This window comes from Juglans regia, chromosome 8 (assembly GCF_001411555.2).
Source record: "Juglans regia cultivar Chandler chromosome 8, Walnut 2.0, whole genome shotgun sequence".
NCBI classification, from domain to species: Eukaryota; Viridiplantae; Streptophyta; class Magnoliopsida; order Fagales; family Juglandaceae; genus Juglans; species Juglans regia.
In genome coordinates, this window is record NC_049908.1 from 5,557,203 (window position 1) to 5,583,078 (window position 25,876).

Below are 25,876 nucleotides of genomic sequence, written 5' to 3' on the forward strand. Positions count from 1 at the left end.
TGGAATTATGTTTCCTCTTTTCTGACCACAACATCAAAGTGAATCTCATGGAAGTCACGTACCATCTTTTTCCCTAACCAAGCATCTTTGTGTTCTGCATATCTTCTGAGAACACAAAGATGTAGACCACAAATAAAGAAGGCAATATCAATCCTGAAAATATTGTCGATCGGGGAAGTACTAAAGCATATTTATTTTTAAAAACATGAGATATATAATATTCGTAAATCTTTAATTAACGGCTATCATTGTATGTATAATTATTTTAGGTGAATGAATTAATGATCTTGACAAGTGAAAAGAGAAATGATATAAGTAATGCTATTTTTACGCAACTATTTCCCAATCAATTTAGCGCACTCACCTGCCAATTAGCTGGTTTCGTTGTTTTTCCCCTGGACTGTAGTTTCTGCCCCCCTACAATTTTAAACAACATATACATTTGACACATAAATTACCTTTAATAAATGCATGATTTTTGCACATTTAGACTCGATTTGGATACATAAAATATCTCATTTTATTATTACAACTTTCTCAAACTCTCACATAAAATATAAAAAATAATTTAATTTTTTTAAATTCTAAAATAAAAATAATATTATAATAATATTTTATTTAATTTTTAACAAAATATATCATCTCATCTCGTTTGAATTACGTCTTAATATTTTCTTGCATCCCACCTCCCATGCCGTACGTACGCGTGGCCCACATACTCAATGATGGATTGGGTAGGGCATACCCAAAGATCGGATTAACTTTTGTCATTTCAGCATGTTATTATGTGTGTGTGCTTAGTAAACAGTACAAAGCATGTGCTAACCAGATGGGTCTGGTTTGCTTATTCAATTAGGACCGCATAATTTAGTCAATATTTATCTAACAAAAGATGATCAGAATATTGATATATATCATCATGTCCAGTAGGTAAGATATATAGATCCATCAAATGGGTCGATCGTTTAGAACCAAAAGGCAAAGATTTGAGGGAAATGCACATCGTCGTCCCAGCTGGGCACGTAGGGTCATTATTATCGAATTTTTCCAAAAAAACGAAAACACAGTACTCTTTCTGATCAGGGGACAGAAATGGTTGTTCAAAAAGAAAGATGAATGGTGAACTAAGAGGAAATAATTAAAAGGAGATCGATAATTGGTTGGCAATGGTTAACCAAAGGACTATTAATTGAACAGTAAATAATATTATGTCTTTATCAGTGCATCAACTATAATATTGATAACTTGGCAATGGGAATGTCCCCTACAACACATGAGGCAACTTGCCAAATTATGCACGCATACGTACGTATCTACAATCGATTTTTGTTGAATTGATTACAATTCATGCATATTTCTGCAGAATCCCAAAGGGCCGGGGAGGATTTAAGTGATCCCAACATGTTAGCAATAAGTCCCATGTACGCACACCAATTTTCATAGAAAGATTTTTAATGCGGTTGTGTATCGTGTTTTGGTCTTCAAAAGCGTACGTGTTTCATTGATCAGCAGGTTGAGGATTGCATGGAAATGTAGATCAGATCATATGCTTTTAGGTAATTACGGGGTTTTTTGCACCCCATCATTTCCTTCGCTTGAGCTGCTGCTCTCGGAGGATGATATGGTTTCCCATGTAATGTGGCTGCTTACAGCTGAATTGATCCAACGACTACTGTGTAAGGTGTTTGACATGCGATCAGTGGGTATTGCCTAATACTTCACTTCCATTTTCTGAGTGCATTCCTTGTGTTCCACATTTTCTTAAAAAAAAAAAAAAACATAAATAAAACAAAGCGGGAGTCTGGGAGAGGCTCTGTTTTTTAGTTCCATATATACTTGCTGAGCTATGGACAAGCAACCGTTGTCTTCACCGTATTGGTCTATGTACACATGTTAGTGGATTGGCTAACGTACAGCTAGATAGATGGATCCAAAGTATCATAAACCATTTTATCATATAATTAGAAAAATGTTATTCTTGTTAGACAAGATAAACTTCATCAAACAGAATTTAACGCATCTAGAGAAATCCCGAAAGTAATGCAGAGAATCCAGGAACAATAGTTAGCATTTTATCTAGTTGTTATAATCTTTAATTTTGTACTTTCAAATGGTTTATCTTATCTGTATATTCAAATTCAGATCATTATAAATATAATCATATACATCAAATTGGTATCACTCGAACCAGCAATCACATTTCTTCTAGCTTGGTATCAGAGCTACTCTGGCTCACCCCACCCGATCTTTTATCGCCTCTTCAAGTGCATCCTCCACTACCTTTGTTATTTCCAACATCACCCATTTGGTCTCTGTCAAACTCAATGGAATCAACTATCTCAACTGGACTACTTAGTTTATTCTAGTATTGCGTAGCCATGATCTCCTGAGCATTGTTGATGGCTCAGATCTTTGTCCTCCTCAACTTGTTGTTGATGATACTGGAAAACAACATCTAATCTCAATTCTGCCTATCTATTATGGCAGAGAAAAGATCAATTTATTTTGGCATGGTTGAATGCTGCACTATTTGAAAAGGTTCTGTCTACAGTTTATGGACTGACCACCTCTCGCCAAGTCTGGACTACCTTGGCAAATTGATTTGCTCCACATTCTTGTTCTCAAATCTCACATCTCAAGAGACAACTTTAGACTTTGAACCAAGGATCTCGAAGCTGCTTTGACTATTTATTAACAGCTAAAAGCTATTCTGATGAACTTGCAGCAGTTGGGAAATCTGTTGATGAAAAAGATATGATCTCATATATAGTGGGAACTATAAATCTTGCTTATCATCCATTTATCACCTCATTGAACTTTGCAATCCGTAACACTACTATCAGCTTTGATGATTTTCAAGCTGAATTGCTTAATTATGAGCAGCTCCTTGAGGCACAACCTAAACCTGTTGCAACAGACAGTAGTGTTGCTTTCTTCACATAGAAGCCAAAGCAGCAGTAGTACCATAAGAAAAAAAATTTCCAACAACAACACTATTCTCAACAACAAGTTAAGTCTCCCAACAATTCCTCCATACCATCTGCTCAACAAGGTTCAAAGTTCTCTACCAATCCTAAAATATTTTCTACAAATCGACAACCTTGTCAAATTTGTGGGAAAACAAGTCACCAGGCACTTGATTGTTACCAAATGATGAATTTTTCCTACCAAGGTCGTCATCCTCCACCTCAACTCGTAGTATTAGCAGCACATACACATGCCTCTCAGGAGGTTGAACATCCGTGGTATTTGGACAGTGGTGCCACCAACTACATCACAACTGATCTTGACAACTTAACTCTACAATAGCAGCCATATAAACGTGCAGACATGGTGAAAGTCGGTAATGGAGGAGATTTGCATATCACCCATACTGGTTCTTCATTGCTTTCTTCTCCAAAATCAAAATTTCTACTTTAAAATATTTTAAGATGTCCTAATGCTTCCTCTAACTTATTATCAAATCAAAATTTTTGCAAAGACAACAAATGTTACTTTATTCTCACTGCCTCCTCTTTTATGATCAAGGACTTGCAGACCATGGAGACACTCCTCCAAGGGCCGAGTGAAGCAGGCTTGTACACCATTCATTTTCTGCATTTTCAATTCAAAAAGTCATCACCAACGCCTGTTTCTCCTCCCTCTTTCACTGCATTGCTAGGAGTTAATGCATCAATCCAAGTCTGGCACTCAAGATTGGGCCATCCCTTTGATTCCATTCTTCATCAATTAGTCAATAGTTTTATGTTGTCTATTTCAGGTTCTTCTAAGTTTAATAAACTTTGTGAATCTTGTCAAATGGACAAGAGTCACAAACTTCCATTTAGTGAGTCAAACACTAGGTCTAAATCTCCTTTGGATTTAATCCATTCGGATTTATGGACCTCACCAGTGTCTTTTGTAAGTGGTTGCAAATTCTATGTGATTTTCGTTGATGATTTCTCTCGCTTTGCATGGCTATTTCCTTTGCATCACAAATCTGATATTACTATGTGTTTTATTAAGTTCAAATGTTTGGTTGAAAATCTATTTTCCTGTAAAATAAAACAATTACAAACTAATAATGGAGGAGAATATACTTCAACCACATTCAAATAATTTCTTGAAACACATGGTATCCTCCATCGCCTAACCTGCCCATATACATCTGAACAAAATGGGATCTTTGAAAGAAAGCACAGACATATCACTGAGACTGGTTTATCTCTTCTTGCACAATCCAAACTTCCATCCAAATATTGGATTGATGCCTTTTTAACTGCCACTTACCTTATAATTCGTCTTTCTACCCTTGTTCTTGCCAATACTTCTTCATATTTCAAATTATTCAATAAGCAACCAGATTACTCCCTTCTTAAAACTTTTGGCTATACTTGTTATCCCTTTCTACGCCCATACACAACTCATTAACTTCATTATCGTAGTAAGAAGTGTATTTTCCTCGGATATAGTGCTAATCAAAAGGGCTACCATTGCTTAGATCATCATACTAATCGAGTCTACATCTCACGACATGTGGTTTTTGATGAACTGAATTTTGCTGCACAAGATTCACCTGTACTTCCTCGGCCTGTAGAGGTTGCTACTCCTGGTTCTGCACCTTCACTTATATCAGGTTTGTCTCTACCACTCTTTGGTTCCCCTATTGATCTTTCTATTTCCTCAAATATTTCTAATCATACTCAACATCTAGCTCCTTATCATCATCAATTTCCTATAGTGGTCACAATTGAATCTGAAACACCTATCAGTAACCATCCTCTCGAGCATTCCTCTAACTCATCACCTGTTTCTTTGACTCCATCAAGTTCTCCTACAATTTCTCCTTCAGAATCTGCATCTTCCCTACCTTCCCGTATGATCACAAGGTCCCAAACTAACTCTTTAAAACCAAAACAGTTTCCTGACTACAAAACCTTTTACTCCACTAAACATCCCCTTCAAGCTTTGTCGACAGTCACTCTCCCTTCAGAACCTACAACTTACTCTGAAGCAATGAAGGATCAGAATTGGTGTGAGGCTATGCAAGTTGAATTCAATGCCCTCTTAACCAATAAGACTTGGACTTTGTGTCCACGACCTACATCCAAGAAAGTAGTGAGGAACAAATGGGTATTTAAACTCAAATAGAAATCTGATGGTTCCATTGACAGGTACAAAGCACGGCTTGTAGCGAAAGGTTTTAATCAAGAACTTGGCATTGACTTCAATGAGACATTTAGTCCAATCATCAAACAGCAACAATTCGACTTGTCCTAGCTCTTACTGTTCACCATGATTGGTCCATTAGACAACTAGATATTTCTAATGCTTTCCTTCGTGGGTTTCTTGAAAAGGAAGTTCTTATGGAGCAACCTAAGAGCTTTGAAGATCCTCAGCATCCATGTTATGTATGTAAACTTTAGAAATCACTATATGGATTAAAACAAGCCCCTCAGGCTAGGTTCATGTGTCTCTCACACACCTTATTGGAGCTTGGTTTTGTTGGATCCAGTGTTGACACCTCTTTATTTACTTTTCATCATCATAAGATATGCATTCATGTTCTTATTTACGTGGATGACATTATAGTCACCAGTAATTCTTCTACTATCATTTCTCAACTTATTTCTACTTTGAGCCATGAATTTGCAATCAAAGATCTCGATGCACTCTCATTTTTCTTGGGCATTCAAGTCACTCACACTACTGATGGCCTTAATCTTGATTAGGGAAAATATGTGACAGATCTTCTTCATCACACTAGGAGGGTTGGTGCCAAACCTGCATCAAATCCTTGTAGTTTAGGTAGTAAACTTTCTAAGCTTTTTGGTAAACATTTACATGATCCAACAGAGTATCAAACAGTGGTAGGTGCTTTGCCATATCTTACCTTAACTAGACCCGATATCTCTTATCGTGTCAACCAACTCTGGCAATTTTTGCATTGCCCCACAACAGTTCATCTCACTGCTGTTAAACGGGTACTAAGGTATCTTATGGGAACACTACAGTTCGGTCTTCAATTCACAAAGGGCTCTCTTCAACTGCATGGTTTCTGCGATTCTGATTGGGCTGGTAGCCTTGATGATCGCAAATCAACAACAGGATGTGCTATATATCTTGGTCCTTGCTTTATTTTGTGGGCTGCTAAGAAACAACTTGTAGTATCCATATCAAGTACTAAAGCTGAGTATCGATCCATGGCTCTCACAATGGCTAAACTATATTGGTTGCGCCTGCTATTTCGTGAACTTCAAATTCCACTAACTTATGCTCCGTGTTTGTGGGTTGACAACATTGGAGCTCTAGCGTTATCCTCTAACCCTGTGTTTCATGCTCAGACGAAACACATTGAAGTCGACTACCATTTCATCTGTGAAAAGATTCTAAACAAGGACTTACAAGCTCGTTATATTCCCACTTATGATCAACCATCATATATTTTCACTAAAGGCCTCTCCTCTTCACATTGCATACTGTTGTGAAACAAGTTGATGATTCGGTCACTCCCCATCAACTTGAGGGAGAATGTTAGACAAGATAAACTTCATCAAACAGAATCTAAAGCCTCTAGAGAAATCCCAAAAGTAATGCAGAGAATCCAGGAATAATAGTTAGCATTTTATCTAGTTGTTATAATATTTAATTTTGTATTTTCAAATGGTTTATCTTATCTGTATATTCAAACTCAGATCATTATAAATATAATCATATACATCAAATTGGCATCACTCGAACCAGCAATTACATTTCTTCTAGCTACTCTAACACTCATTTTGGTTTATCTTCCTGGTTTCTGCAGTAATAGCACAGGTCTGATGGCCATTCGTATTGAGATTGCACCCGAGATAGTGGAAGATGGATCTTGCGAAACCTTGAAACCAGGTTTAGGGGAGGTTGTAATGTCGACTTTGACTCTAAACACAAACTAGGGACGTCAGAATTCTCTTCTCAGATGTTGATCCATCTGTAGAAGGCATTCATCCGAAAGATCATCCAATAAAGGTAAGGGTAAAAAAAAAAAAAAAACTAGTGAAAGGGTAAACCGTGCCGAATTGGGGTGTTAGGTTCGGTACTAGTTCCATTTTCTCAAAACCGGTTGAAATCGATCCGGTTTCAATTTTTCCTTTTGTAACACCAGATCAAACCAATTCATATAAATATATTTTAATTTTTTATATATACTATATATAGTTTTATATAAAATAATTTTGTATTATATGATAAATTACTAATTAATATAATATTAAATTTTAAAATCCTATATAAATAACTATATATTATCACTATAGTCTATAATACAATTATAATATATATGATAATATACTATAATATATTATTACTAGATTATTATATACTATAATATATATATACTATATTATATACTATATAATATACCGAAAGAGTTTTGCTATGTACAAACAAGTTTGCGTACCAATCTGCGTATTAATGTTGTTGCCTTCATATTTTAAATTCAAATTAGTACTATTTTCAATAAAATCTATTTTCTGACCAATCATATTGAATGTGTGCGCGTATTAATGCGCATAATCGCTTACAATTAGATTTTTCCATATCGAAAATATAGGGTCGGAATCAATAAAATCAGAAGTACCGGTTTAGGGGTGTAACCAGGGTGGTATCGGTTCTTCAAATCTTAAAACTGGTATATACCAGTTTAGTTTTAAAATATGTCCAAAACTGGATCGGTTACACTCATAAATAAAGGCTGCATTTTTTTTTACCGAGGAACACTCATTGAAATGTTCATGGGCTTGGACCCGGAGCGATGAGTTGGCCATATTAATTTTTAGGGGAGAAAACTGAAGATTCGATTTTGGTTTCGGTCCAAAACCGAAACTGCACCGATATCTTGAAATGGTGTGAATCTCGACCGAAACCGGTCGGGGGAGAAAACCATCTACATCAGTCTCGGCGTAATGCCGATCAGTTTGTCGGCGTCTTCGGTGGCGACGGAGGTGGCTGCGATTTGAGAGAGATGATGCCGCAAGCCGCGAGGTGCGATTTGAGAGAGTGAGAGAGAGAGAGAGAGAGAGAGAGAGAGAGAGAGAGAGAGAGAGAGAGAGAGAGAGAGATATGGCGACAGAGGTGGTTGCGACTAGGTGCGCTGTTAGACTCTAAGAGAGAGACGGTTGTGTGCGCCTCGCGCCGTGAGAGAGAGAGATTGAGAGAAAGCCGGGGGCGGCACTATGAAAAATCAAAAAGAAGGAGAAGAAACGAGGAAGAAGAAGGGCGAGTGCTGTGTTTAAAACCTAGAGTGAAATGGCGTCGATTGGTTTAAGCCAAACGGTGCCGTTTCCTTTATATTTTTTTTCAAATACTAAGTCCTAAAACGATACCGTTTCACTCACTTAAGTGAAACGGCGTCATTTCATATATATAATTTAAAAAATATATATTTGAAGTATCAGTTGGTTCAGCGGTTCGGTCCAGGCTCAAACCAGGACCGAACTGCTGGACTTTGGTTTTGGCCAAATGTAACTGCTGACCAACCGGTTCTACGCCGGTTTCGGCCGGTTCCAAGCTCCGGCAGCCAGTCTGAGTCGGTCCCGGTCGGTTTTACAGTTTCTTGTACAGTCCTATCAATTTTAATGCAAAGTAAATCGTGGGACGTTCTAGGACTTTAAAAAACGGATAATGATAAACCATCTCCTACCACTAATTTATTATTTTTTTGTTTTTATTTTTTTTTTACTTAATAGTTAAATAAGTAATTATTAGTGAAATTATATATATATTTTAAATATTTTTAATAATTAAAAATATTTAAAAAATAATACATTATAAAATAATAAATAAGCGGTAGTATTACTAATCCTATCATTATTTTTGAAAATACAGTAGTACGGAAATCCAATGTTCTATTGACTCTATGTAGCACTATTTCCTCGTCTCGTGTGAAGTGCCAAGCCAATAATTAATGGAATGGACATGACCGCATGACGCTAAGATTGTTAGTCATCATCACTTTCCAATAATTCGGTTAGGTTTGAATGATAAATTGAGATGAAAATAGTTTAATTATAATAAAATTATATAAAAATAATTTTATAAATTAATATAATTTGATGTGATTTTTTAAATTATAAAAATATTTTTATTATAAAATAAATTTAATAAATTATATAAAATTATATAAGTTTGTGCGATTATTTTATGTAATTTTTTTATAAATATAATAATATTCAAATTAAAATAAGATGATTGAGATTAAAGTTAAAAATTAAATAAAATATTATTTTAAAATATTATTATTTTAAAATTTTAAAATATTAAAAATTTTATTATATTTTATATAAAAATTTATAAAAATTATAATAATAAAATAAAATAAATTGAAAGTATTTCTATTTCTCAATTCAAACCGCCTGATCAAAGTTCTCTAAATTTTTATGTCCGAATTTCAAAGCGGAAGATAAATAAAAATATAAAGTGATTTCACATGTATCTTTTTTCTAGAGAATTTTTTTTTTTTTTTTCCAATTTTGAGAGAGACCGTTATAACAGTAGATTTATGTTTGTTTAATGCTAAAATTCACATTGCCGATAAACAAACTCAGATGTTGAACAAATACTGCTTGTGAGAAGTGTTATGTCAACAAAACTAAATATACAAATTAATGTAATTTTATATGATACGTTAGTTTTATTTTATAATAAAATTAACTTAATAATATGAGATACAATATCAAATTACATTAATTTATAAATTTTATTTTATAAAATTCATTTATAGTAAAAGCATTGATCATTGTTAGAACAAAGCCGCTTTGTGACGATCCATCTGAAAATAAGCTTTTAACAACCTCTAATAATATTCTATCACGTCAATATTTACACACAAATCAGAATAAGCTCATTACACTAGATAATAAACACATCTTCCTGTCGCCCAAGAACATCATCTTCACGTCAGAATTTCACTGTCCAAGAACACATCTCCCATCCGCACCACTTTTATCAGCTTTTTTCTTCTTAATTTTCTACTTTTCATTGAAATCTGTAGATAAACTTGCTCTTTCTTCCCCACTTTCCTGCTGAGATGGTTCCTCTTCTTTCCCTTCTCATAATCCAAGCTCTCTCTCTCTCTCTATTACTATAAGAAAAAATACCTCAATTTTGACAGAATCGTGCGCGAAATAGTGACTACCAAGCCGCACTACATCAAATATTGATCCCCTCTCTCGAAATCTAGACGAAGCCCTCCTCCCAAAACATAGAATCATGCAGACCCTTCCAATTGAAATAAAAAGATCAGATCAAATAAAAATAGAAAAAATATCAACTGATCCAAAGTCGGAGAAAGATGAGCCAACCACCACAACCATCGGAGGGATCCATCGGAGGTGGGCGGCATTGTTCTTAGTGTCTCACCTTCACCACCTTACCAAACCCATCTAATCTCAACAACAAGAGAATCTATCGGAGGTCGCATTCCTCGTGCGATGACAAATAGAGGAGGTGAAGAGAGTGGTGGAGAGGGGAAGATGAAATTTGGTTAAACTGAATTCTGGGGGAGAGAATGAGGGGATGAGGCCTGAGGGATCCATCTGCGTGCATGAGGTGAGGGCACATGGTAGGTATGCTGAGGAAGCTACGTGTAACTCACTTATTGGAGGGTTGTCTTTTTAAGACAAACAGATGGATCGTTTTGAAAATTGACTCTTGTCCGAATCTCGAAATTATACCTCTCATTAAATTACTAAAAAATATTTAGGTAAGAAAATTGCAGATAATCGCTGGAATGGTGCCCAACCTAAGCAATGCGGATAAGCTTTGCCTTAGTACTACCGTAATAAGACTACCATGTTCTTTTATCCTTTCCCTTATCGTCCCTCACCATTATTATACCTATACCGGGTCCTATTGCCAAGTAAACCGACCTAGCGACCCAAATGATCCACGTGAGAGAGAGAGAGAGAGAGAGAGAGAGAGAGATGCCCAATTAACATTGGCATTGTCCACTTGTTTTTCAGATCTACAAATAGGATCGACAAGAAAGAAAGCTGAAGCTTTGCATATCCCCATCACCTTTTCAACTGCACAGTCAGATCCCACTATCATGATAAGCCTGCCTTTTGGCTTTTACTACCCTGCCATAAGAGAGTACCAGCAAAGAAAAAGGGGGCAGATAGACTTCTATCCAAATTGGTGGACTTGCCTGCTTTATAACGCAAACAGCAGGGTTGTGACAAATCATCAAAACCATAGGCATATAGACATACAACTGAGGTCAGAAGAAACTTAGAACTGCAATGCAGCATCATATCAGCAAGCAAAACCCAGACTGTCGCAAATAAAAAATGGACTTCAAAGTTTCAAACTTGGAATGAGCTTTGGAATTCCAATTGGGATATTAAAATAAAGGTAGAGTTGAAGCGCTCCTCCAAGGATCCGAAAGAAAACTTACACCATGACCAACCAACAACCAAAGAGAAGCGGGATTCTGCTGGTAAGTTAATTGGAATCCCACTCGGTGGAGAACGGGGAATCCTGTAATGTGTAGTTCTAGAACACTTTCCACACATCATTAATGGGTATCACTTTCAATTGATCATTCCACATCCAGGAAAAAAGGATGCAAACTCAGGCCCCCCAAGTATATATGGCATATGGTTCATGCATATTTTGGCATTTATGACCCATCTCACATTTGCTAACAATAACGATAATAAATTTAACATTCAGGTGCTACAACACATCTGAAAAAGGAAAAGAAAAAAACAAATACTCAGAGAGAGAGAGATCCATTAGGTTGGGCATTTAGTTTTCAGCAGCTACAGCTTAAACTAACTACCATTTGAATCAAAATAAAAAGATCGAAGTATTTTCAAGAGTGAACGCTAGCTCCTGATTCTCTGCTGGCGGCATGGAAGAGTTCTTCAAAATTTCACCTTACTCAATGTCCAATTCTTCAAGACCATCTCCATCTCTTATAAATAATATGATACAGGTAAACTCCCACATTTTAAATTACCCATGCAGCTTGAAAACCCCCTTCTCTTTAGGCAGCCTTTGATTATGATAAATAGAACGTGAAGCAAAAGAAACATAAAATTCAGACGCATACCAATTCAACAATGGTCTCATGCCTCGCTTCTGCTTTGGATGCTTCTGCAACAGCTCAAGTCAAGACCGGTGGTGGTTCACTCATATTTGTTTGGCAGACGGCTTGCAAGAACCTTCTTGCGGGTCGTATAAAAACCACCCACTGAATTTTCCATAAATTTTACCAAACGGCCAAATCAACTTCTTTTATTGTAAGATGGTCACAATTTTTGGGGCATCATTCCTTGGTCCTTCAAGAGACCGATACATGTATAAAATGTTAACAGTATTATCTGGGCACTCTGCAACTTCATCCTTGATTACTTCCACCACCAGGCGGGGCAATGCTCGAACAATCTCCTGACAACCTTTGGGAGATAGCCTACATGAAGACATCCAAAGGAATCTCATGTTGTAGTAGTGATGTAAACCAGAATGCAAAGCTGCATCCCCAAATGGGCTATCTCTGATCTCAAGCTTTTGCAGTCTAGGGCAGCCCTCAAGCACATATTTAAGCCCCATGTCACTATCTCCAGCAAAAGCAACTGACAGAGTTCGAAGCAATTTCCCATATTTTCCAATATAACCAAAAGCTCGATCAGTCAGTAAACCGGATACAGCAAGCCGAGTTAGCTTCTTACAGTTCATAACAATGGCTCCAAAACCTTCATCCATGGGTTTACCAGTCACATGGTCAGGGCTATGTAGCGTAATTATACAGAGACGGAAAACCTCAAGATCCGGGCAGTTTGTTGACATGGCTATCACTGCCTCATTTGTCATATGCTGGCAGAAATACAAAATGGATCGCAGTTTCCTACAACCCTCGGAAATTGCTTGTAGGCCCACATCAGAAACAGGGCCCTCAGTATCCCCCCGAGCATCCAAAGGGAAAACACGAAGCTCACGCAGGTCCTTGCAGGTTGAAGCCACAGCTTGAAGTCCTTCATCACGTATTGAATCAAGGACCTGCATTATGGAAGTAATAGTAAGTTTCACAAGCCAAATCTTGATCGTAGTTTGGACATAAATACAACACAACACAGATACTTACCCAGAATACCTGGAGTTTGTGGCAGTGAAATATGACCGATATAATTTGATCTGCATGAATATTTGCATAGCTAAAATTCAGAGAGGTAAGATTAGCACAGACAGGGTAGATGGCCGGTAAGTAATCTGGCAACATTTCCTTGAATCCTGAGAGACAAACTAAGGATTTGCAAGAAGCAAGGGCACTTTGAAGGTCGGAGGCGTGTTCACCCGGAACTATGTCGTCTGGGGAACTATACGAACCAGTTCCAAGGTGTGTGAGCTGCGGAGCTCGTACTATCAGGCGGCATAGCTGCCCAATTGAAACATAGCAGTTCAACCTAAGCTTCTTCAAGGACGGGGACCTAGCCACCAGACTCTCTAATGCGTCAAAATTTATTGGGCATTCAACGCAATCAAAAATCAGCGACTCCAGACAAGTCGCTCCACTCTCCGGGAAACAAGCTATCCAATCAACATCATCATCCGTGACCTCAGATTCGATCAGATCAAGCACTTTCAGTTGTCTGAAGAAAGTTAAATGAGAAAATTAGAATAGAGTTCCTTAAGCTTTTCCATCCCAAATACACCAACATTTTTTAAGCATCTCAATCTTGTCAGTTACTAGTTAGGGTTCGAATACTATAATTATTAAAGAGTAACACAAACAAGGAAACGCATCAATACCATAACCCATATCAAATCCAACAAACAGATCTGCCCCGTTCCTCCCCCTAGAGAAAACAAAACAAATAAAAGAAGAAAAAAAAGCCTTAAAATACATTAATACATTACAAAAAGCAACCAACAAATTCAACTGATTAGTGTTTCCGGACCAGAGATCTTAACATGGGAATATATTCGGATAGATCTATATAGCTTATGAGAAACAAAGGAAAAGGAAAGTACCTGCAGTCGCTGGCGATGAGGGCGAGGCCACTCGTACTGAAGCCATCGCAGCAGACGATAACGAGCTCTTTGAAGGAGGGGAAGGACTCGGCGAGGAGGGCCAGATCGTCGTCCGTGATGGACATGCGCTTCAGGTACACCTTCTCCAGCCAAGGATACGCGGACGCCATAGCCGTTACCCACGGGGCGAAGTGGGCCCCCCAATCGATCGGCATCAGGTTGAAGTCCGCGAACCTCGGTCTGCCCTTGATGGATACGGACCGGACACCAGAGAAGCGGTTCATGGCCCTCCTGGGTGAGACTGAGTAACAGTTGCCGATGTAGAGGTCGGATCGGGTGAGAGCCTCGACGCGCAACCAAGACTTGCACACCAATGAGGCCGCGTTCCGGTCCCGCCGGGAGCTGAGGAACTGGAGCACGTTTTCCAGCACGTTCTCCAGCACTTGGTCCGGGCAGGGGGCCTGGAACTCCATGGAACTCGGCCCAGTACTCCCTGACACGGACCCCACCCCACTGCAGTTCCGGGTCTTGTTGGAAGATTCGGCGCTGTCGGTCCCGCGAAGATCCGCCGGCGGGGACCGATCGTCGTCTTGTGAAATTTCCGTCCGCTCCTTCCTCATGCGCCGACGAGTAAATTGTCCCTACGCCCACTCTCTGATCTAGGTTTTGCCAGACAATAACAACCTCAAATTTTAATAAATCTCGAGCTTTCGGCAGCGGAGAGAGAGAGAGAGAGAGGGAGAATTGGGGGATCAACTAGGAAGGACACTGGCGCTACCAAAGGCGTCGCAACAGTGTCTGTAAACTTCCTCCTCGGAGTTCTATATATAATGCTCCGCGTTATATTCTAGAATAAAAATATATGTTCTCGCATCAGTAAAACATCAATATGCGCTATTTTTGAGTTTTGGAAATAGATCTCGTTTTAAAACTCTTATCACATTTCATTTTATATTATTTTATTTTATTTTTAAATATAATTTAAATACAAATATTTTTAAATTAATTATTATAATTTTTGAAACTATTCATTATAATTTTTTAAATTTTTAAATAAAAAATAATTCAATTTTTTTAAATACTCAAACAAAAATAATATTATAATAATATTTTTAACTTTATAATATTTTTTATTCAATTTTTTCTTTTTTTTTTTAAAAAAAAATTTAAAAAATACTTAACTCAAACTATCGCGTTATTATTCACAAAATTCTATCTCATCTTACTCCTCAAACGAGTACAAAAGTGTTCGACCCAAATATGCAAACATAGTTTTTTTTTTTTAATAAAAGTGAGGTTTAGATATTGAGTTGAGATGAAAGTTGAGAATTGAATAAAATTTTATTTAAATATTAATTTTTTATATTATTGTTGTTTTGAAACTTAAAAATGTTAAATTATTTATTATATTTTGTGTAGAAATTTAAAAAAGTTATAATGATATAATGAGTTGAGAACTTTAAATCAACTCTAAATCTAAATAAGACCTAAATATTTGTTAAACATTTTTAATTATTAAAAAATACATATTCATTAATAGTCACCACGTCTTTAATCATAAAAAAAATAAAAATATATGAATGGACATATTTGAGAGTCCTACTAACAATTTTCTTTTTGTTTTTCAAGGTGGCATACAATACATATCCTTTAATAATTTGTTTTTAAATTAAAAAATTATTATCTCACTCTTATCTTATTATAATATTATTAATATTAGATACAGTCATCCGTTGTGTAAGTACAACACACTCATTTAAAAAAAAATAAGATTTATCTTCAAAAAATCAATTTTATTTTAATATGGATCACATATTTACCTATTTTTTTATAAGAATGCGCGACACTTGTACAATCCATAACCGTAAATATTATTTCTCTTATAATATTAATGATGGTTCTTTGATTATCTTTTAACAGTGATAAAAAGTATTACAAACGAATTATTCTACTATCAAGTCTGTATGTATAACACATCATCTGTATCACTTAAATGGTAAAACTTTATTTATAAAATTTAAATTTCAAAATTTATCTTCAAAATTAAATTATGTTATCCAAACACTTTATTAAGTTTGCTCTTCACACCGGCTTGATAAAATAATTATACTTTAAAAAATAAGATAAAAGTGAGATAATTGAGTAATATACTCCTTTATATTATTAATGCAATACAAGTTGGTTTGTGAATGAATTTTAAAATTTTGAATTTAAAATTATTTTCAATCTAACCTTTCAAACACATCAGCAGCGTTTATAATTTAATAACTTTTATAGTATTTTTAATTTTTTTTATAATTTTATATGTGATGACTGGCAAATAATAAAACTTTGAATTATATTTGAACTATTTAGATAAAAAGTGACATTTAGGAAAGGAATGCATATCTCGTAAATAAGAAAAATTATATTTACCATCTTCACACGACATAATATACATAATTTTTAAGAATTTTATTACTCATCATCCACACATGCCACACGGCACACACCACACTTATTTTTATTTATTTTTTCTTTTTAAAATTTTTTATAGTTTTATTCTTCCTAAATTAATTAAATTATTTTACTCATCATTCATACATCACATATTTTATAAGAGAAAAAAAAATAATGTTTGGTGTGTGGTGTATAAAGATGATGAGTATAATATTTCATAGAATAAATATATATAGAAGTCACTATTGAGAGCATCTATTTTGCATACATGATGTGGCATCATCTAGACCACACATCTCCCTAAGTGAGTGTTGAGAATAATCAACTAGAAGTAACCACATAGTGAGTGTAAAGTGTGCACTGTTATAATAAATTCTCTCTAACATTACTCTATTTCATAAATAAATATCTCACATCGAGTCGAATAAATTGTCCATAAATGTAATAAAAACTGATTGAATTTAACCTCACATGGTGACATTGATTATCATTATTAAGATTTCCTCTATAGCATCATTGTCCAAATCAATAAACTATGTATTGTCTCGGGGCCTCACTTTAATTTCTTCCTTTCCTTATACTAATAAGAAGGGATTGCTGTTCCGAAGTTGTGATGGAATCCACTATTATTACGCTACATGGATTTCATTGGATTTGGGATTTTAGTTTGTCAACTCTATTCTTTTAGTTCTAATAATTAAATTAAACATGACAGAATAATTTAGGTTGCGTTTCAATATTTGTTGTTGTGTGTTTTTTTTTTTTTTTTTCACATTTTCATGTGTTGATGTTTTGTGTTGACAAAGGAAATATTGATCAATGAGTGACGATTTTCTAGTCAATGCAAACATAAGGAACCACCAACACCCCCCCTCTCCCAATCAGCTAACCTTATCGCTTTCCTTAAATGGTGATTTGTCTCGTAAACTCTCACTTATCACCCCTTTCTCAATTGAAAACCTACTCCAACAGTTATATGCACATGGGACTGATGAATTGAACCCCCAAATTAACCGATACTACTTTTTTTTTTTTTTTTAAAAAATTAATGGTTAAGAAAGTGTTTATTAGTGAATTGATTTTTTAAAGATGTTTAAAAAATACGTGACAAAAAAAGGATAAAACTATTACTCTTATCGGTCTAGCTATGAGTACCTTTTAAATAGAGCGCAATAATAATATATTTTAACATGGAAACTTAACAAAACCATGAAGAGTCTCTAAGATAAAAAATTTACTCCAACAGTTACATCCACATAAAGTGATGCTGGCTGATTTTTATTTTGTTAGTACATAGAAAAGAAAGAGTGCATTCACTCTTATCATTCCGGTTGTAAAAGCGTGAAGATAGTTTGTGAATAATAGTAAGATTTATGAGTTAAAATTTGTAAATAATAGTAAATAATAATAAGATCAATGATCTCAACTCATCCCTCAATCTAAACCGGCTCATAATTTAAAAATGAGTTCAAAAACCAATCTGCACGTACATACATTGATGATGACGTAGATTTTGTCAATACTTGGAGCTCGTTTGGTTACGTAATTGAGATGAGATGATTTAAGATATTTTGTTAAAATTTTAATAAAATATTATTATAATATAATTTTTGTTTTAGAACGTGAAAAAATTAAATTGTTTATTATATTTTACATGAAAATTTTAAAAAATTACAATAATTATATAATATGAGATGAAATTAAATAATTTAATTTTATATAACCGAACATGCTCTTAAAAAATTGTGTTGTGTTTTGATAAGTGAAGTGCATCAAGTTGTCTCTTTTATATTCATGCTACAAAAACGTGAAGATCGCGTAAAGAAGATAGAAAGCCTACTCTAACAGTTACATGCACATACATACAATTATGCCGACTTTGATTTCGTCGACACATAGAAAACCGTGTTTAATAAGTGAAGCGCATCGATTGTCTCTTTTAACATCTAGACAACAAGAATCGTGATTACTCTGTAATCTCAAAAAGGAGATAAAAAAAAAAAAAAAAAAAACCTACTCCAACAGTTATATGTACACACATACAATAATGCTGACGTTGATTTTGGAAACACCTAAAGTTCAAGTATTTTAATTTTTTTTAATAGTTAAGAAAATGATTATTCATAAAATTATATATTTTTTAATTTATTTTAATAATTAAGAATATTTAAAAATATATATAAAAAAATGAAAAATAAATACACTAAATGTTGGACGTCCCGCTAGCAGTACTCAATCTAAAAATGAGATCGGAAACTTATTGGAACATTTACATGCACATACATTACATACATTGATGCTAGCATTGATTTCGTGAAAATTGTGTTTGATAACTACTAGTAGAGTGTATTAATTGTCTTTTTAACGTCCAGACTACAAAGAGTGAAGAGTCTATAATCAAAACTTGGGGCTGTAAAAAAAAAACACGGTGAACCGTAAAAACCGATTGGTGTATTAGGTCCCGTTCGTAATCGGAAGCTTATTTAATAGAAAACTAGTCTGATTTCGATTTTGATATTAAGACAACCTGTTTGAATTCAACCAAACTAATAGATATATATTTTTAATTTTTTTATATTATATAACAAATATTTTTATATAATTTTTATATTATATTATATATTATATGCTAAATTACTAATTAATATAATATAAAGTTTTAATATTATTTATGTCTATTAATCTTATAATATAAAATTAATATAATATTTGATATAATATTTAATTATGATATAACATAAATTAATTTTATAATTTTAATATAACATTTGTTATTGGGACGTTGGAGTCATCAAAAGGAAATAACTTTTAGAGAAAAGACAAAAATTATAAAATGAGAGATTTGAAAATTAATCAATCATTTGTTAATATTTTGTTAGAGAATGATTTTATCCGTAAAATTGGAAAAACTTGATTTGACACAAATCAGAAATTTCAATTTTAGTGGTGAATTAATTTGGTATCATTTCTTACATTTTTAAAATCATTCGATTATAAAAAATATTCAAAACATAAACGAATTAGACCAATTACACCCTAACTCCAGCAGTGACATGCACATACAGTGATGTTGATTTCGTCAACACATAAAACCGTTTTTGCATATTAATTATCTCTTTTAACATTCGGACTACTAAATCATGAAGAGCCAATAATCTAATAAATTAACCGAATTCAAGTGTTGGGCTTGTGACAGGGATGGTACCATTCGAACTAAGAGGCCATTGATAACATCTCCCTAGCCTGAATTGATCTTATCCCACCATCTAGTTCCACCCATGTTGAATTGTAATTTAACTATTGCATAACCTTTTTAGTTTTTTTAATGTAACTATTGCATAATTTGCATATTTAAAAATTAAGAGAAATGATATTTACAGTTATGGGTTGTGCAAGCATCACACATTTCGTTAAAAAAAATGTATAAATATGAGATTTACATGAAAATTTTGATTTTTTAATGATAATTCTCACTCTTTTTTAAAATGAGTGCATAGTACTTATATAATCCATAATTGTATCTAGTATTACTAAAAAATTAATGTTGTTGTGAAGTGTAAACTTATCATTCATGAAGGAGAATTTTTTTTTTTTTTTTTAAGGAGAGAACAACAGTGATTTGAAATGCTACAAAAGTCTATAAACATGCTTAGTGTGTACTTTATGTCTAGAATAATAGAAAGAATAATTCTACTTTTTTTTTTTTAAAGTCAAGAGATTATTGAAATTGAAATTGTAGGAAGTAGCTGTTTAGCTACCATAGTTACAGATTATTTTAGGTGGATCTTTTTCATTATAGAAATCTTAAGTGAAAGAATAATTTTATTTAGCATCTTATATACCACATTTTTTTTCTTATAATAAATATATAGTGTATGAATGATGAATAAAAAAATTTAAATAGTTTAATAAAAATAAAATCGAAATAAAAATAAATAAAATAAAATTTTTTTAAAAATATATATGATATGTAGTGTAAGAAGCTGAGTAGCATAATCGAGGCCTCAAATATAGCACTGTTCATCTGGGCCATAATCCAAAAAATTGGATTCCTGTTTCGGCCCGGATCAAAACAGATCTAAAACCCTGATTGCAAAACCCGAACCAATACCGTCCGGGTACTGGATTTAAACTTGGTACCCGGGTCCTTTAAAAAAAAAACGCGTTGATTTGGTAAAAGCCCTCCCCCCCCCCCCACTCACTTCGACTCACTTCTCTCTCTCGTTGCGCTGTACCGGAAGCAGAAACCCTAGGCCCTAGCCGCCGCCATCGTGACCCCATCCCCGCATCTCCTTCACCGTCGCCGCATCTCTGTCGCCATTAACCTTTGCTTCTAGGTCGTTATTTCAGTAAATCTCCCTCGACTCACTTCTCTCTCTCTCTAGTCTCTCGCTCTCTTTCTCGTTGCGCTGCGGCAGAAGCAAAAATCCTAGATCCCTAGCCGCCACCATCGTGACCTCGTCGCAACATCTCATTTGCCATCGCCACATCTGTTTGCCGTTGAGATGGATCATGCGGTGGTGGATGGATACTTTGACTATTTGTTTATTGGTGGCCGTGTGATTTTTAGAATGTTTGGAAGCTTTTTTTTTTTTTTAATTTTTATTGGATATCGACTTGTTTATGGATTCGTTGATTCTCTATTTTAATGAATCTATTTAGTTGTTGGGAAAGTTGAAGGAAAAAAGTTTAAATTTATTTATTTCATCTTTTTCACTCTCTGTATATACTCATCCATGCTCTGTTTGAGTCAAAAAAAAAATTTCATAAACACGATAACTTGAGTCTAGAATATCTGAAATTCTTGTTGGTCAAGTCCATGGCTTTTTGAGTTTTCATTCTATCTTTGTGTTGATATTTAGCAGAGAGTTTTATTAGAAAAAAAAAAGAAAAAAAAGAAAGATATGGAGTTAAATATACGGACGGCGACGTACAACTTTACAATTCAAACGTCATAGGATATAGAGTCGTTTTGTTTTGCTACCGTGATGGGACATTGACGGTCCTAAATTAATTTTGAGTAGGGCTGTGCCCAAGGATATTCGCGACACATGAAAAAAAAAAAAAAAAAATTAACGGTTAACTCTTTTTTTATAAAAAAAAAAAGTGTATAATATTTATGCAATTCATAATTATATTTAATATTATATTTAAAATTAATCATCAATTTCTCAAATTAAAAATGAGGTTCTTTTCATTAAATAAATTTATCAAGATATAAACTAAATAATTGAATTCATAATTCTCAACTAATGCAATTAATCCAAAACAATGCATTCACTTACGTTAGCAGCCAGATCGAATGAAGAGAGATAGCAGCCTGTATGGGAAATTAATTCTTTTATTTATAAATTAAATTTTATCACAATATAAAATATGTTTTCCATATTTGCCGTCAGAAATTTGTAGATTGTGATATCAACGAAAAACAGAATTCTATGTTTTTTGTTTTTTTTTCCTTCCTTAAAAACGCGCACACAGAGACACATTTATGAGGCAAGATTTTGTGATCCTATCGAAGGTATCTTTAAGGCTTCGTTTGGTTTTATAAATCTTCTCAATTCATCTTAATTTATTATTATAATTTTTTTAAATTTTAATATAAAATATAATAAATAATTTAATTTTTTAATTTTTAAAATAATAATAATATTAAAAAATAATATTCTAACAATATTTTATCATCTCAACTCAATTTAATTCAACTCATTTTAATATCCAAACATAGCCTAACTCTACCTCATGGTACGATTCACTCTTGTAAATTGCAATGCGGTCATTTCAGGAGTCATGACTCATGACGTTGTCCTTTTCCACTTGGCAGCTCCTCGCTCTCCCCAATAAGTTGTGCTTAAGCTTTTTAGCAAATTTCCATGTGCATATCTTTATTTTATTTTATTTTTTTCTGGTTTTTGTACTTATGAAGATTCGATGTCAGATTTTAAATTATTTGTACTTAGCCAATCGTATGTCGAATTATAGCCCTTTAAACCAAAAATTATTCGGCCATTCTTATAATGTACTTTTATTATTATTGGATTCAAATCCAGTTTTTTTTTTTTTTTTGGTACCTTTTTTATTAGTTACGAAATTTTTTAATCGTAATAGTGAAAATATAATTTTATTAATATCAATGTGTTATCTTTTCCTTTTATTTTCATTTTTGTTTTTTTATCATATTTGGAAAAGGGTGGGTTTATGCCCTTTTTATTATCTCCACACATCACATATTATATATATTTTTAATTTTTTTCACTTATAAAATATGTGATATATAGATAATGAGTAAAAAAATTCAATAAGTTTAATAAGAATAAAACCAAAAAGAATTTTTTTTAAAAAAAAAAAAAGTGGTGTGTGAGAATGATGAGTAGCAAATCTCATTTGGAAAAGGGTGGGTCTATGCCCACAGCTAGGAGCTCTCGCTACTGTATCTATTTTTTTTTTACATGATTTTTTAACATCAATAAATATTTTTTTAAAAAAAAAATTCCCAGCATTTTTAAAAAACAGTTATTTAATCACAAAGTAAAAAATAAAAAAACTAAACAAGCTTTTTTCTTTGGAAAAAGTCGGCCTCTTATTTAGTAAAGGGTGATACTACACTCACAATTAGGGCTCTATGTAATTCGGTCCAAACCGGCAAAATTGACTGGACAAAACTTTGATCCGGAGCGAATTATGAACCGGTCGGTCTGGGTCTCAAAATTTGTGGACCAATGATATTTGGTCTAGTCTTGGGGTTTATAAATTTTGAATAGGACAGGACCAGACCGAATTTGATCGAACCCATATATATATATTTAAAATATTTTTAATAATTTAATATATTATTTTTATATAGTAATTATATAAATTAATAATATATTTTCATCTAATTTATTATCATTGACCATATAAAATATAAAATAATATATATGATCAATTAATAATAAATCATGTGATCATTATATGTAAATAACTAATACATTATACATTCATACATACTCTACTATTTACACCTAATTAAAATAATTGGATAATTTTTTTATATACCTCAGTTGCAAGCAAGTATGAATAATATATGTACAATGAAATTATTTGATATTCATTAACATTGGCTCGAGTGGATTGTCGAGGAGCGAACATTGAGGTTTGTGTCTCTCAAGCCCATTGTTGCACGCATCTCGAGCGAACTCATTAATTGAGCTTTGCTCGCGTCCACTATCGCACGCACTTCGATCGAACTCACGGATTGAGCTTTGTTCGAGCCCACTGTTGAGCGCACCTCGAGCAAACTCACGGTTAGAGTTTCGCTCAAGCGCTAGGTCGAGCGGCAGTCAAGCGAACTCACTGTTTCTTGATTTTTCAGCTTCAAAACCAATCTCCACCCTAACAATTAATAATTATGCATACTACCCCGTTTGGTTGTTGACTCTACTGAGATCAACTCAGTTCAATTTAATTTTAAACGGAATCTAGCATCCAAACATTCAACTCTCAAATCATTAAACTCATCTCAACTCAAAAACCTTTTTACACGTGGGATCCACAACCTTTTTCAATTCAACAGTTTTTTACATGCAGGACCTACAACCTTTTTGAAATTTTCATAAATATATTTAAACTTATTTTAACATTCAAATACATTTAAACTCATCTTAAGTGGGTTTCACAAAACTTACTCCACCTTCTTAACTCACTACTACTTATATAGAACTCAATTCAGCTCTACATCTAAACGAAACGTAAAGAGTAAAGTCTAAGTTAGTAAGTAGTAACTATCAACACCATAAATATAATTATAGTAAAATATTTTTTAATGAGTTAGTTACATAATCTACATTAATAATTCACTTAATTTTAATTTAGTAATTAAAATATTTATTTTATTAATTTATTTGAAAAAAAAGTAAAAAATTAATAAAATAATTAGTTTAGACTGAATGGACCAGATCGAACCGATAGCTATTGGTCTGGAGAAAATGATGGTCCATCACCGGACCGACCAGACCGAGTTACACCCCTTCTCACAATATAAGTCATCGAAATTCTTCACCAAGTGTTTAAATGTTATTTTATTTTTCTATTTTTAAACATTTTTTAAATTTCTTAAACATTTTTTAAAAAGAAATAAAAATAAAAAAACTCATCAAAAAATACTTTTTTAATCATTAAATTAAAAAAAATCAACAAAAACAATCGGTGACTCCCCTCGGTGGGAGTAGAGTTTTCCTTTAGTAAATAACATTGATAAATGATATTTGAAGTCATAGAATGTGCAAGTGTTGTATACTCTTTTTGAAAAAATATTTAAATATGAGATCTACATAAAAAAATTAATTTTTTAATAATAAACTCTACATCTTTTCAAAAAGAGTGCGTAATCCTTGTCTATGCCATAATTGTATCTAACACTACTCACATTTTATAGAGAGATGAGCATGTGAGAAGATAAATACTTTAGTCACAAATAATTTCACAAAAATAAATTCATAAACTGTCATGTCTTGATATGGTACATCAGATTATAAATTTATTTTTTATATAAAATAAATATAACGTATCATATAAAATTATGATAATTAATAAATTTAATTTTATAAAATTTATTTATGATTGTAATTTCTCGCAAGTGAGAGCAACCAGCCAGGATTAGGAATCTATGACAGTAGGTTTTTTTTTTTTGTCAAAAGTGAAAGTTGGGAAAGTGGAGGAAATACAAATTTGCTTTAAGTCAATCCATCATGGGCATAGCCTTTTTAGCCATAGGCAAGTAAAGGAGTGGAACAATATGCCAATGGGGCATTGGTTTTCAGGAGAAAGTTTTTTTTGGAAGAAACTTCCTCATCTGGTAAGTTGAAGATAGAGGATATATTATTTTAATGAGTTTTAATAAGCATTTCCTTCAGTGGATATAGGAGTGAAATCTTATCGGATGAAACATGTGCCTTGCTTCTATCCCACCTCAATATATATAATTATTGCTCGCACACTTGAGGAATCTGACATAATGAAAACCTCATTATGTATCTTATAGATCGGTGTGACTTGATCCTTGGAATGGATAGTTGTAACAGAAAATGCCTATAAAAAAGTACACAACTCCATATTTCAACAAAAAAACAGAAAAAAAAAAAATAAAACCCAAGTTGGAGGATGAGATAATAGGCAAATTTATGGCTTATTTTGGAGATGTGTTTTAGAGTGAGTTCGAGGGAAGTTATTAGATATTCTCAAAATAACCTAAGTTTGATTTTCCTCAAAATGGAAGACTTGCTTTTGAGCAGTTGCGTTTGAGTTGTGAGGTGATGTTAGATATTCTGTGAATAATAGTGAAAAAAGTAATGAAAACAAGTAAAAGTATTAATAAAATAATAAATTATAAAATACTCCACTACCTAAACTAGATAGACTATCCAAACTAACTAGCGTTTGGATAGTGAGTTATTTTCAAGTATTCTGT

At 33.5% G+C, this 25,876-nt stretch overlaps 1 protein-coding gene across 2 annotated transcripts; it reads right to left on the bottom strand.

Moving 5' to 3' along the window:
• Positions 1–11,489: 11,489 nt before the first annotated feature.
• Positions 11,490–14,901, bottom strand: LOC109001149 (transport inhibitor response 1-like protein). Of its 2 annotated transcripts, none has more exons than XM_035693200.1 (3): positions 13,993–14,837; positions 13,115–13,610; positions 11,490–13,020 (listed from the first exon to the last, which is right to left on the bottom strand). In XM_035693200.1, the coding sequence occupies exons 1-3, from the start codon at positions 14,610–14,612 to the stop codon at positions 12,259–12,261; spliced, it is 1,878 nt and encodes a 625-aa protein (XP_035549093.1). In that variant the 5' UTR covers positions 14,613–14,837; the 3' UTR covers positions 11,490–12,258. The 2 variants fall into 2 exon arrangements, with proteins under 2 accessions (XP_035549093.1, XP_018833845.1); XM_018978300.2 differs by having other exon boundaries at positions 11,497–13,020; positions 13,106–13,610; positions 13,993–14,901.
• Between the last annotated feature and the right edge of the window lie 10,975 nt (positions 14,902–25,876).

Excerpts from the sequence above, each read along its gene's own strand:
- LOC109001149 (XM_018978300.2), bottom strand. The coding sequence starts at position 14,612 with ATGAGGAAGGAGCGGACGGAAATTTCACAAGACGACGATCGGTCCCCG. Across the intron at positions 13,611-13,992 it reads CTCATCGCCAGCGACTGCAG|ACAACTGAAAGTGCTTGATC; the intron begins GTACTTTCCTTT and ends AACTTTCTTCAG. Across the intron at positions 13,021-13,105 it reads ACAAACTCCAGGTATTCTGG|GTCCTTGATTCAATACGTGA; the intron begins GTAAGTATCTGT and ends TCCATAATGCAG.